Below are 15,154 nucleotides of genomic sequence, written 5' to 3' on the forward strand. Positions count from 1 at the left end.
TAATACCACTAATGTTGAGCTTCTTTCTATAAAAAATAGAGTGGAATAGAATATAAGATAAACTTGAATGTATAATTCTGCAGACAGTGTTATGACTATTTAAGAGCAGTAAATTTAAAAAAATCAAATGGTACAAATTAGTGATTTTATTTCAGCAATATATTTTCCTTTATTTTCCCTTTTTTAATTCTAAACTATCAATTGGATTTATTTCACTGGGTAGGTAGATTTCACTGAAATCGTTTTTGAAATGGCATAATTTGTATTTAAGCTACATTATTACTCCTTAGTGGTATTTAAAAGCAAACTCGAAAACTAACAGGAAATAGGTGGTAACCTGAAATACTGAAATGAATTTCTAGTAGCATTCTTCCTGAAAGAAGTAACCATTTACAAAATTAAATGACAATAGGTGATATAAAAAGATTTTTACAAGAATTTTTGTCTCTTGTAGCTTGTTCAAATAATCATAAACACAACACACTTGGAGCAAGCCTGTAAATACCTTGAGGATTTTATATCTAACATTACAAATATTTCACAATTGACTGTTCACACTGCAAGACTTTATGGACTTTCTACATTTAAGGTATGGTATATCTCATCCATTATATGACTATGTCTGAAAATTTATGTGAATGAAGCATTTTAAAACAAGAAGGGTAAGAGCAAAGCTGCTTGTCTTCTCATCTTTGTCTCTAAAATAATTCCGAACTCTTAAGCATTCAGTTGAACACTGAGTAGTTAAACAGTGGATTTTTATGTTACTAGTATGAGCTAGAATATGTTAGTACATGAGAAACCTCAATATTATCTTTCAAGTGCATTTTTTATTAAGTTGTGAAGTGACAGTTAAAGCTTAACTTCACCAGAAGCTTTTACTAAATTAAGCTCCAGTTTGTGGAACTTCTCCTGTTTTCTGAATTGAATCAAGCAAAACAGCTACCTTGATCTAAAATGTTTGTGTCTATTTTTTATTCTACAATAGAATTATTTTGTGATGTATTTTCAAAGGGTGTAAGTATTGGTATAAAAGAAGTATTAGCAACTAGTGCTTGAACTAAAATGATTCTAGGATATTTTTGTAATTTAAGCCACAAAACCAAAGTAAAAGTCATCAAGGATTCTACAGCAGCTGCAACTTGAACTTTAGGTATTTGGTATTTTTTCCATGCACACTGAAACAAAGGAGAGTGATTTCTTGTATTTATGGGATAAAGAGAATTAATCCTATTGAGAGAGTTCTGTTTTCTGCAATTCATTTTATCTCTTGATGCAACATGTGGTCTATGCTACTGTAATATACCCTCTGGCATAGATGTTAAAAGGTGGGTGAGGTGGAATAATTGCAAGACACTTCATATTTCCAGTTGATAGCTAACGATTCTCCCATTGGCTGTTGCTTGTTTTGCTAATGATTAGTGCATAAGGCAAAACAGAAGGGATGTGGCCTAGCAACCATACTTGGTTACTATTGCCCTCCCAGCAGTTTCCCTAATTTTGGTCTAGGGTGTCTAGTTTGCTTGTTGTGTCTTAGAATTTGTGTTTCTATAGCTATTTTCCTCTAAGTGTAATTCATTATCTTTTTACCAATCAAACATGCATTCAAAACCACTTAATTCAGCCATAGTCTTTGATTTCAGTAAGAGGTGAAATGTTATTTATCTTTGAATTTCATTTAAGAAGTGCATTTGCAAGTTGAGCTACATTCTTTGTAGGTTGCTTATGCTGTTTAGCAGTTATGTTTAACACTCCTACAAACTAAGTTCTGTTGGAGGGATCCAATACTGTGTCCGTTCTTAGTGAGTTTGCACTTTGGAAAAATATGGGACAAATGCTGACAAACAGAAGGGCTTTTTTGTGTGTGTGGTTTCCCTCCTGTCTACTTGCCTGGAGATCTTGTTAGCACAATGTTCTCCAATTATAGTGGAAAATTCTTTTCTTCTAATCCCTCTTTCTTCCCTTTTCTATTGTAATGAAAAACTGCTCACAGTTCCCCAACTGGGCCCTCACAGAGTTTGGTATGTTCTGCTGTTATTAAATTCATCTCCTAGTGGCAAATTGTGTCACCTCCATTCTTTCAGAGTGGTCAAAAATCTCCTTTTGTTAGCAGCATTGGTCAGGTTCACATTCCATGAGATGAGCTTTTACATCTACACTGTATTTTTTTAATGGAAGACAAAAGCAGAAGGACTAGTCTTGCCATTGCCAGAAAATAATTTTAATTGTTAAAGGTGATACGACCACTCCATGAATGACTTTGATTAAAAAAAAAAAAAAATCCAAACCCAAACAAAAAAAATTAAGAAATTTTACTCTAAGCCTAGGCAGATACATTTGCAAGTCCCATCATTATAAATTGTTGCAACTGAGGTTTTGTTGTTAATCAGAAACTTTAAATGTAGACTTGACTTTAATTGAAACTTTCTTAGTCATTACCGTCTACAAAATTGTGGGTATCCACATACTCGTTTGACATGATGACAGGTTGCCAGATTCTTGCATGTTGGATTTGGAGAGCTGTTCAGTGGAGCCTTTCTCAAGTTGATTTGACAGTAAAAATGCTATTTTTAGGGAATCATACTTTGATATTTATTTATGGCAGGGCTGCGTACTTTCTTGTTTACTCCTGAAGTGCGTCTCAGCCCAGGGCCTGATTGAAGACTAAATTTGGCACACTCAATGTGAGGACACCTTTAAGCTCATAAATTTTTATTTTTTCTTTTTGCATTTCTTATTTATGCTTTTCTCAAATGCCATGGTTTTTGGATTGCTTTCTTCTAGAGGAAAGTAGCAATAGGAGTTTCATCTGCTTTTTGGTTACTTCAGTGGATCCAGACTATTTTTACCCCCTAAAAACCTTAAGCAGCCAATCCATTTGGTTGAAATCAGATGTCTTACTTGAATTATTTCTCCATATCAGTTAAGAAAATTTTATGTTGAGACCAAATTAGAAAGATCTCAATATCTTTAAACTCCAGGCTGGCAAAAGTACAACTTTCCAGCAGCACACACACAAGCACGTGCTCATAGGTCCTGTTGGATCTCTGAGGAAGTCCCCTGTACAAAAGAGGCAGAGACAGCATTGTAAACTCAGCTCTCACTAAATGCAGGATTTGCTGTTCCAAAAAGTAGAATCCAGGGTGTGGCAAAGTAGGAGCGAGTAGGGGAGTGCTCTGCATCACGGTATGTGATGATCAGGATATCTAAAGGAGGATGAAAAATTATGAGTGTTCTCCAGGTGTGCAGCTTTAAGACAATAATTGCATAAAAAACATGTGATTGCTTGAGCTCAGTCCATAAAAGACAAAATGATTAGATTCTTTTATTATTTTCTTCATAAAAGAAAAATCAACTTTGTGTCAGGATTGATAAATTTGTAAGGCAGAATTAAAGGTGTTTTTTGAAGTACATTAAAGTACCAAATCCAATAAAATATTTTTTAATCTAAGAAAAACACAAGACTTCAGTTTCATTGATGGATATAATTTTATCTGCATATAATAATATTTTAGAATTCTGACAAGCATTGCACACTTTTTTTTTCAGGATGCAAGGCATGCTGCAGAAGGAGAAATATATACAAAACTTAACCAAAAAATAGATGAATTTATTCAGATTGCTGATTATGATTGGACAATGTCTGAGTCAGATGGAAGAGCCAGTGGATACTTAATGGACCTAATTAACTTCTTAAGAAGCACGTTTCAAGTTTTTACTCATTTACCTGTAAGTGTTCAAAAATAAGTTTAATTTCAAGCTATTTGATCATCATTTTGTTTTAAAACAGTAAGGATTGAACAAAAGGTTCTGGTTTTTTATTTGTGCACATGCTGACATGTATTTTTAAGCTTTTCTCAGCAGAGAAATATTGTCAAATGTATATCAGTGTGTTGGAGCTCACCCATCAGAATACTTAAAAAATACTTTCGAATACTTTAGTCTAAATATTGTTACCAGCAACTAATTTACATAGTGTAAGAACTCATGCAGTTTTCTAGAGCCTTTTTGGTGTACCATGTTCGTTTTGTGTGCACATGCATTGGTTCAAAAAATGCAGAATTGGTGTAAATCCTCCATTTGTGTATAAGATTGTGTTGTGTTCTCCAAGGTTTTTAGCTAAATATTTTTGATCATAAAAAGTTACTTGATTCTGGTTAGCCGACCTTCATTGAATGAATTCTTGCGCATATTCAAATATCCTGTGTTATTTTGTGTCAGGAAAAAGGGTTCTGTTAACCTGTCTTATGTATCAATTGTTACATTGTGTTGTCTGACTTCCCCTTGCTTTTAGATAAAAAAGACTATTTCTAATTTGGCTTACCATCGTAATGGTTTATAGGTTTATAGTTCTGGAGTAACTTCAGTAAGTAATTCAAGCTGCATCTGCTTTTATCAGCTTGTCCTTGGTTGTTACAGTCACACTGATGTCTGAGTGCTTTGCCCACCTGCAATGCTTAGAAAGAATAAGTCCTCAATGCATAGAATGTTTTGAGGCTTCAGACTGAAAGAAACAATTTCTTTATGTGCACAGCAAGATGTTGAAGTTGCTGGCATAGCAGGCTGATCTTGTCTTCCAGATACTACACAGAGGCTGTGATTCTTCTGTCTCCCGTTCTTTTAACTGACTCAAAGACAAAGGCCACTCCAACTGTATCATGTGATACTGATGTGAATGTGTCATGTGAGGCATGTGCTTCTGTGCCAAATCAGTGGAGCGTTTTTTGATTAAGAATAGCAAGTTTGTTAGATAGTGTAATTCATTGTAACTTAGTATACAAAGCAGTGTGAACAAATGGCACTGCTCCTCAGTGGCCATATGCATATGGCAGTTAAGGGATGTGAAATTTGTAGAGCAAGATGTATAGAAGTCTGTCATGAATGTGTGCTGCTAAATGGCTGTTCAGAAATGAGCCACAGACAAAATTAGGTAATGTGTTAAGGGAATGCAAAGAAGCAGCTGTGGCATTCAGACTTAAGAAGTGTGGAAAGTATAGAATTATGTGCCTGGGGGTACAAGTCAGCCTTTGCAGAAAGCTAGTTTCTGTAGAGAGATTATTCTGTAATTTCAGACTCTGGTCAGGTAACAGGCAGGATGAAGAACTGTATGGACAAGTAGTCTGCTGTGGCAAGAGGTATCTTGTAATGTTTTACTTATCCTGCATCTCATTCCCTGTCCTATCTTGACCAAGTGTAGAAATATACAGTCCTGTGAATGTTGTGTGTGACCTGTGGAGTTTATATGAAAATGTGTGCACACTATGGTGATTCTAGTTAGATTTGTACTAGTAAGTTATTTCTGTTAAAAAAAAAAAAAAATACAGTAAAAGTATTTTCCAAGATTAGCCCAGAACCAGGTTCTATAACTCGTTAAAATAGTAAGTGCTTTTGGAATGATAAACTGAGCTAGATTTTTCACATGCTGTAATTAAGGTTTGGAATACTTTTAGAATTAATTTTCGTTAATGAATTATTCCAATCATGTCACAGTGTCATTTCCATAGTAATTTTTGTATGGCAGAAACATTCCACTGCTCAAAATAGTTTATCAGAACTTTTTCTGTAATTAGCAGTCAAAGACCAAATCCCTAGCACACTGGCCATAATTCTAATAAGGAAAAGAGTGGAACAACTAGAGAGGTCTCTTCTCTTCTGCCTTTACACACCCAATTGTGTTAGAGGGCATTGGGCTAGGACTAAGGACCCTAGTTGGCCACAGTAGTTCTTTGTTGTCACACTCCAGGGTCAGTGACTCTCTCTTTGGTATTGTTTCAAATGCTAGTCTGCCTGTAGAAGCGTTATAATATGTTCTTTAACATTTTTTTTGTTGCAGTTAGTGGGTTCCTCTCATTAGAATCTTGTTTTATTTTTGTTGTATGTATAAGCTGTGTAAATGCACAGGGATGTGTCTCCCTTTGTGCTTTTATGTGGGGCTGTACTGAAGTGTTGCTGTACCAATGTAGACATAACTTTTCAAAAATGCATCTTACGTTGTATATCTGGATTTTGCAATTTTTATTCTTTTCATTGGAATATTAGAACTCTAAATCAGGTAGATCATGAACTGTACTGAATCTGCACACAAAGTGATAGAAGTTAGTTGGGGTCTGATATCTCTGTTGAATCCCTGGAAATGTCTTGTGTCTCCAAAGCTTTTTTCCCCTCTCAAGTTTTGCGTGTTAGTTTTCTCCTCTGTGCTTGTTTACTGTACTTAAGAAACCATTTTGTAAAAGAAAACAGCTTTCTTCAACCCTACAGTTATAAAGCCATAAGTTTAATGTTAAAATTTATTAATGGGTCATGTTATATTTAGATTCTTACTATCCTGAGCCATTTTAAATATTGCTTGAACAAAGTATGTTAATAACACAGAGATAGCCTCTTTAAGCCATAATGGTAAACATAGCATTTATTTTTCAACCTAAGACTTTTGAAGTATATTCTTTCTTGTAATGAAAAGTTCTTAAAAGACATTTCAACAGACACTTTGAAGTTTGATATTTTGGTATACAGTTCCTTATTACAGAAAAACATGTTATCACCAAATTAGTATTATTTAAGTTATAATCTCTTTGTTACATTTCAACAAAATACTATATAAATTCAGAGGTTTAGAAAACACTATTATGTAGCTATAATTGTTCTTTTTGTATGCTTTTTCTTATCTTTTATTGCTACCAATTTTTTTATTCTTTTTTTTTTGAAGTTGACAGTACATCTTAATTTTTTTGTTTTGACTGCCTTACTGGTTTCCTTCTCAGCATAACAACAATGACCATGCAGCTATGTCGGTAAGTAGATGCAAGGTGAAGAAAAAGCATGTGAACAGAAAAACTATGAACTGCCTGCAGGCTTATTGCTTCAATTTTTAATCATTTAATAAAAAGACCCTTTCTGTTTTGCTGATAACTTGCTGTGTACCTTGTGTGGATGCATGCAGGGATCAGGTTAATGACTAACATTGGGCTTTCATACACTGGGATAGACAGCAGGAGTCCTAAAAACCTTGCAGAAGGTTGATAGGGTGTGCCTTGCATCCCAAATGAGGTAATTTAGAGACTGAGACCTTGTGAAAGAGAGGTCAGGTATCAAAATACAGCTATGAGACATGCATACAGAATTAGGATAGACTGATATAACTGAATAAAGTAATCAGTGAAAGTTCTATCGTTCCTCTGCTACATTTGTCTGGGGTCAGGGGAATGTGTGTACTGGTGTTCTTTATTTGCTTTTCCAATTTTTTTTATAGAAGCTGATGAATTTAAGAATTCTCCTATCCCCTGGTTATTTTCGCATTGTAATTTTTTTTCATACGGCATAAACATTGTCATGATAATGAAAGTGATGAGGTTAATTTTACTAAATAATTAAAACCTGGAGAATGAATCTAGCAGTGGGCTCCCAAGTTGTTCAGAGCCTAGAGCACAAGTTATTAGTGGAGCTGTAGGGAGGTGGAGTACATAGTCTGTTAAAGAGAAGGCTGAGGAGAAATCCAGTGGCAGCCTACAACTTCTTGAAGAACAAATACAGAACTGGTGGAGCCAAACTTCTTGGTTGGACTGACAAATTCAGATGTAGCTGTGGTCACAGGTTGAAGCTTGGGAGGTGGAGCTTTGATATTAGAGGGAAGGTGTTCTTAAAGAGAGTAGTGCAGTGTTGAAGGAGATTGCACAAAGAGGCTGCTGAATTCCCATCCTCTGCTACTTTGAAGGGTCTGAGAAAAAAGATCTATGGACCTGAAGTAGTGTTGGCAGCAGTGCTCCAAGTAGAAGGTTGGACTGGATGACAATGTTGGTTCATTCCAATCAACACTTCCATCATCTGGATACTCAGTGTGCTGGTGAACTGTCAAGCTAATAGGTGTCATGAGCTCTGTGTTTTGTGTAGAAATGTTTCCTGTTAGTATTGTGTAGGTCTCAGGCTGATGGTTATTTCATGATTGAGGGCTAGCGGAATTCCAGCAATATAGAACACAGAAGCTGTGTGGCTTTGGGAAGGTTATAATTGGAAAGTCATGCAGTTTTTAATGGTTCTGTTTTCTGAATTCTGAAGAATTTAGTCTTTTGGGATTATGTTTATGTCCCATTTTAAGTTAGTCTTGCAGTTGATAGTGCCATTAGATGCTTTGAATCAAAAAGCAAATTAAAGCTTCATTATACAGCCATTAATCTCATGAAATAAAATGGATGATCGAATTTGTTATTAAGAAACTACCTTTTTTAGTTTTGTTTTGAAGAGTTAGGGAAAAATGTTTCTTTGTATTTCCAGATCAGTTAACTCGAAATTATGTGGGCCTATATGTAAGTGGTTTAATCTAAGTTTAGAATTAGGTGAAATTTTATTCTAGATATGTGCCTTGTCAATACAAAGTTGGAAAAGAGTGGCCATTGAAAAAAGACTGTTGCAAATTACTTTCAGTTAGGTATTTTTAATTGTTTTGGCAGCATTTGGGGCAGAGACTGGAAGTAAAATTGATTCTTAAAAATTCCATTCATGTTTTTATCATACTTGTATTCTATCAGTAGTTCAAAAGTTGGAGTTTTTGACCTTGAGTGATAAAATTTGTATGTTTAATTTATTTGCATTTTCAGAAAGAATAACATTATGTTATTTCATATTGCTATAATAATTCTCCACCTTAGCATCTTAGAGTTAACGGGTAAGTTTTTTATTTTCTTTTTATGCTGAGGATGGCAGTTTGTGTTATTTTATTGTTTCTGTGATTGGCAGCAAAAGCCTAATTTCACAGCTTGCAGTGAGGGTGAAGGGGTGGTGGTTTTCTGCAGCTATATTCAAAAACTGTCAATCAACATCCTCCACAGGCTACTTAGAGAATGGGTTTTCTTACTGACTTCTCCAACTGCTGCTTCATGCTGTCTTTGATTGGCACAGCCTGGCAGGGAGGATGGATGAATCTGTCACTGGCTGGTTAATTGTGTTGCTGGTCTCAGCCTGACATCAGGTCTTTGACTCCTAAGTGGCTCAATACAAAACAAATTAGCAGATTGTAGTCATATTTCTCATTCTATATGCTTTGACTTTGTTGAATGCAGTCCATAAATCATATTGACTGACACCATAGTGAATGATGAAAGCTGCTTTTGAGACAGCTAGCATGGGCTTTAGAAAGCAGCACCGCGAAGGTGCCGGGGAAGGATGCATATGGCTGACCCTTTGGGAATTTCCTAGGAGCCAAATGTCTCTTTACTACAATTGTTCTTAGGAGAAAAGCTTTTGGGTCCTATAAAAAAGGATTTAATATGTCAGCAGATTCTCTTTACAAGCTCCTTTGAAATATAAGAAGTTTGTCTAAGGGTTTTCTCTTTTTACAAACTTGTATTTCAGCAAAATGTGGAGGCTGGGTGAAAAAACAGTTGCCTTTAACACTGTTAGCAGGTGTTTTTGAGTATAGAATAGGGTCCTTGTTTCCTAAACTTTACACTGATTGAGTGGAAGAATAGGTTTTGTAGATAGGAGCAATTAGCATAGGCACAGCAGAGACAATAGTAGTGTCTCCAAATGGGTGGCAACTGGGGCAAATGTGAGAAGCCTGCTGAATCTCTGCATGCTGTTGAATATAGGTATTTAATTGCTAGATAACCATGGCCACCCCCACCCCCTTAAATAATAATAGTAATTTTAAAAGGCAAAAAACCCAAACATCAAGACTGTTTTAAAATTAGCTGATATTTGTTCAATCCTGAAAAATAAATGTTATTACTATGTTCACAAATCCTTATATTTCCTCTTCAAAATGCTTTATGAAAATTTGGCAAGGATTTGATGATGTGGTAGATGTTGGAAATTTGGAGATGAATTTTTAACTAGATTCTATTTTTCAAACACGAATGTTAATTTTATTCTTTTCTGGGTATCATACATCCAATGTAATTTGAACTGGGAAGTGCTGAATTTTGAAGAGGATAACATAGTATAGTTCACATTTCTCTTAGTTAAAATTAGTTAAAATTCAGCATTTTGATAAATATGCGTAGCTTAATTTTTTCTCTAAATTTGAGACTATTAAGTGTTTTTTAGTAAGTATCTACTGTGTATAGTAAATTTGTAGTATTTGTTGATGTGTCATTTGAACAATAAGCCTGTAGTTCAAGTTACATAGTTGGAAATAGTTTATATGTTAGGATGTTTCCATTTTATGAAACTTCAAAACCAACATTACATGTACATGTATTGATACTTATTTAAAGTCTTAGTGGCTTTAGCTGTGTCATTTCTGTATTGTAACCATTATCTTGTGCTCCAGTACTATTGATATTTGCCAGAATGTAACAATTAACTACACATGCTTGTTAGAAATATAAAATTCTGTCTTTATTTAAGATAACAGATGAGTACACATTGGTTCCATATGAAATAAACTGAATGTTAAAATTTTTCATGACAACCTATTAATCTGGTTGAACTTTTATTACATTACAGTGGCAGCATAAATAGGACATGGAGCTGATTTGATGGAGCAGTACATTAAACAGAGATGCACTAGTTGTTCCATTAAATCAAAATGACATTTCCATTAAGTATTTCAAATGCACTACACTGTAATTACATGAACTGTGGCCCATTTAGTCCCCTTCTCACCTCCCTTTTTTGCCTATTCTTTTTTTCTTCTCCCCCGCCCCCCCCCCCATTCATATTGATATTGTTCTGCTTGGGGAATAGAGCTGCATGTCTCCCAGTATAATTGCTTTTGGGTTTGGGAGACTTTTAAGCATGCTGTTCTTGTATTGTTTCCTACATTCTTTGTTGTCAGTTCATCTATTTTGCTCAAATATGTTATTTGCTTTTCTGAGATTTTCAATTAAGAAACTGACATGTCATTTTAGACAAAAAGCTCCTTACAGTTCAAGGTGTCCTAATGCTAGAAAAAAATCAGCAGCAGCCATTTAATGTTTCAGTGTGAATGTGAGGAGAGTTGAAGGCTTTCTATTGTATTCATTATATTTTAATTACCTTTTAACAACTAATGGATTTTTAAAGCATGAAGTATTTGGGGCCAAATTTGCTTTCTGTTATGAAAATTTTCTGCACATGAAAATTCAGTCATCTTAGCAAGTTGACATATTAAAGACAAGATCTGGCTCTTCAGATGCTGGAGCAGAATTTTCCAAACTTTTTGAGACTGTGAACTGTCCGTTATAGTTGTTCATTACTTATATGTGTTTCTGGGAGTCAACAGTGAATTGATCAACCTGACTTTGCAGAAAACAGCTGGGGAACCATTACTTTGGAGAAGCAGGTGACATCACTGTACTGATGGATAGAAGTGAAACAATAGTGCCATGTGTTCCAGTAGCTCTGTTATGTTATTATGATTTCTTTTGTGTAAATGTGTTGTTACCTTTGTTTCAATATCATCGTAACACACACATCAGTTGAAAGCAGTGGTTTCAGTACATTAATCTACAGAGATTCTTGTAGTTGCATTTGACACCCAAGATCACTCTGTTTTAAGAGATGGCAGTGCTGTGAATAGAATAGTGCCATCTGGTTTGGTATCTGGTCTCAAGTGGTTTTCTTAACTTTAGGGTAGAATTTTGTTATCTTTAAATTTTAAATAATTTATTCAGGTTAATGTCTGACTTTGTGTTTTGTTTTTTGACCTCATGTTGGGAAAATTGTCTCAGTTACATGGAGATGATGGGGAGAGCAATATTGCCTGCCAGACTGTGATTGGGAAATTATTTCTATTTTGTACAGCAGAGGGCTACATTTCATTTTGTAAGCAGTTGATCACTGACAGCACTGATTTATTAAGCACCTGAGATGATGGATAAGCATGAATTTTTAAAGTAATTCAGCAACAAACTTTGATATGGAATCTGAGTAGTTAAACTACCAACAATTAGCACAAGCTCTTACAAGAAATGCCTCAACCAATTGCAGTCATTTTGGTTTATGTGAAGTTGGGGGGTTATTTAGTTTGCTATTGTTAAAAATATGCTGCATGTTGATTTTCAGTACATTCTTGCTTTCATTCTGTTTGGGTTAAAAATATTTAAATAAATCCGCAAAGCTGTTCATATGCTTCAGCAACTTTAATTGCCATTGTTTTGGAAATGTCCTTGTATTCATGAAGACTGTTGGATTGCTGGAAGAAATATCAATAATTGCTTTAACATTTATTTAATCTACTTCTCTGTTTGATCTAATAGAAACAAATCTAATAGGTCAAAGAAATAACAGGAAGTGTGATGTCTCTCCTTCTAATCTAAGTTTTGTATCATTAAGACTTAGAATGTATATTAAAATCCAATCAGATGAGCAGTTCTTTAGTGACGTATCGTTTGTTTCTATTGTAAAACTTGTTGCTTTTTCTACTAGGGAAAAGTGGCCCAGACAGCTTGCATGTCAGCCTGCCAGCATCTTTCAATGTCCCTAATGCAGATGCTACTGGACAGTGAATTAAAACAAATAAGCATGGGAGCAATTCAGCAGTTTAATTTAGATGTGATACAGTGTGAATGTAAGTATATATTCCCATCTATATTTGTCTTAATATTGAAAAAAGTTATTTAGTGTAAGTTATATCGTGATCCTTTTCCATAATCTACTAAAACTTTGTCTTTTATTGAAAGTAATTTAACAGTACATCTTCTTGTGAAAGTATTTATAAGTAAGTATGTTGGCATTCCTGGGAAATTTTTTTAATGCAACATTTCTTTTTCTTTTTTCTTTTTCAGTATCTAAATTGAAACATACATTGTTGTTACTCCTAATGGGATCATAACCACTGTATCTAGTAAAGATTTAGTTTAGTACAAAATTGCCCAAAACTACTACATAAATATTAAGTTTTAATGGTTAGGAAAAAAAGTCAAATGTCTATAAAATTCCAATGTTTTCTCTTGAGTTCATCTGTTATGATACAGATATTTAAATGTGCTGTTATGTAGGGTTTCCTCACTCCTAGAACTGCTACTGCCTTACTATGCAGAATAATAGTACTCATTTAGTAAACATTAGATGTTTTTTTGCTGTTACTGTTCAAAATATGGTATTAGAATTATTTTATAAACTGGTTCAATAGAGCACTGAAGGCAGGATTAATTACCTTGTGTTTTGCATGGAGCTCGTGGCTCAGGGTGAGCTGTTTATCTGTAGGAAGGAAGTTCCATGAATAGGTGTTAGGACTGGTTGTATAGTTGGTGGCTGAGATAAAGTGGAAAGGCTCACTAGAGATTTATCCAATGTGTGTTTTCAGATTCTTCTGCTCTGTTGTTTTTTGTTGGTGTTTTTTTTTTTTCCCCAAAGTATCTTTGCTGTTATGTATTTGAAGCACAGAACTCAATGATTTTGGTGACAGCTGTGAAATGGGGCAGTTATTCAAGTCATATCCTGAGGCTTTTAGTTTGGATACATGAAAAAATTTGGTGACTACTCCATTAGCAGCCACCTATGGGAAACTGAAAATATAATTTCAAGCAATTTGGTTAGTATCACAAAAGGTTCTTGTGGGACAGACTTAGGGGTGTTTTTGACATTTTAACCATATATTTGTCTTTCCTTCTCCTGCTTTATTTGTTGCATTCCAGCTGAACTCAGTAACAGGCAGAGCAGGCATCTTTCTGACAGTCCCTCACTGTCCAGCCTTAAGGCCTTTCAGGGCGTGGAACAAACTGACAGGACTATCAGGGTCAAATTGATAGAATATTTGTAATTGTGACATGAAAATTCTGTGATTGTACACGTTAACCAAGCAGATCACGGTTTGACTTTTCTTACTTTTAGTATGCTTGATATTGCAAATTTATCAGTGTACTTTTCAGGTAGGTACATGGGAGTGTGCTTGTGCATTTGTGTAGCTTCCTATATGTAAAACAGATACCAGTTGTTAAAAGAGAAATTACACAGTATTCATAGCACTGACATCATAATCATTCATCTTAACAAGCTGAATTAATGGAAGCACTAAACCATCAAGTACCTTCTGAACACATGGTGTAACAGTGAAGAAAACTTGTCCATTACAGTATTATTCTGTTTCTAATATTTAAAATATCAGCTGTGAACAACACAGTACTTCACTAGTCTCTGTAGATGACTAATGCCGTGTTTCACCCTGGGATTTCTAGCAGTACAGGGATAAAATGCATGTCTTGCAGTTGACTTTCACAGTATGAGCAATATATTCACAGCAAAGAAGGGAGAAATTCCACTGTTTCCAGCTGTCATCTGGTCTTTGGCTTGTTTTCAGACCGTTTCCTTCTCAGGCAAAGGCTGATATGTGCCCTGATTTGTGTCATCCTAATTTCTGTTGCCATTCTGTCTACCATCTTTGGTTGATGCACAGCAGAAACTTCATCAGTGAAGAAATCTTAGTAGAGTTTTATTTAGTCTAGCATGATAACATTTCATTATTTTAAAATAAAAAGGTAATATAACTGTAAGACGACATGGTTTTTCATATGTAGCTGTTATTCTGAGTATATGGCATGGACAGGACATACCAAAGCTTTGGCCAAAATAAGAAAGTTTCATAAAGCTAGTAACTTAAAAACTGGAAAATACATTCTTCCACCACTGTGTAATTTCTAGCATGGGCTGTACAAGGCTAATAGAATGAACTTAATTTCTTCCTATGTGAAAAGCCTTTAAAGCATGTTAGGAAAAATTATTTTGCACAGAAACCCTTTGAGCACCTTAAATACAATTATGGAAGCTTGTCAGAATAGTGTGTTGCAACAAACCACATTTTGCAGTCTGTGGAATAAAGGAGTGACACAAGGTTTTACTCAGACTGCTTTGCTGATGTGGTTTCATTCATAAGGTCCATCACAGGCACATTCCAGGCCTCACTGTGATGCCTGTGATTTATGTTCTTGCTCATCACCCTCCCCCAGCTTTATTCTTTGATGCTGTGGGATTAATGGATACGACAGTGACATTTCAATTAGTGCTTAGAGTGGGCGGATAATTCACAACTGTTGGGAGTTTTCTACTGTATTGTATTAATGGGTTTGACATTGTATTTACAATGGAGTATACTCAGATGAATTTTGAACTAAGAATTTAGATGACATGTAGAAAATTATTAATATCTGAAGGCAAAGTTTTAAAAGTTCTTGCCAATATTGTAGAATTTTTTTTCTGATCTTAAACATAATTTTACTCTTTCTAATATGAACTGGAAAGA

At 34.9% G+C, this 15,154-nt stretch overlaps 1 protein-coding gene across 7 annotated transcripts in view; it reads left to right on the plus strand.

Annotated features, from left to right (window-relative positions):
- Positions 1-15,154, plus strand: part of EXOC6 (exocyst complex component 6) — a 93,454-nt gene that overhangs the window by 49,253 nt on the left and 29,047 nt on the right. For 4 of the 7 annotated variants that reach the window (XM_063163492.1, XM_063163489.1, XM_063163491.1 and 1 more), the window contains exons 17-19: positions 455-589; positions 3,550-3,729; positions 12,343-12,484. In XM_063163492.1, the coding sequence (XP_063019562.1) occupies positions 455-589; positions 3,550-3,729; positions 12,343-12,484 (457 nt within the window). Of the gene's footprint in view, positions 1-454; positions 590-3,549; positions 3,730-6,706; positions 6,792-12,342; positions 12,485-15,154 lie in introns of those variants that run through there. The other 3 variants (XM_063163488.1, XM_063163494.1, XM_063163495.1) reach the window with 2 other exon arrangements.

Source organism: Melospiza melodia, chromosome 9 (genome assembly GCF_035770615.1).
Source record: "Melospiza melodia melodia isolate bMelMel2 chromosome 9, bMelMel2.pri, whole genome shotgun sequence".
Classification (NCBI taxonomy): domain Eukaryota; kingdom Metazoa; phylum Chordata; class Aves; order Passeriformes; family Passerellidae; genus Melospiza; species Melospiza melodia.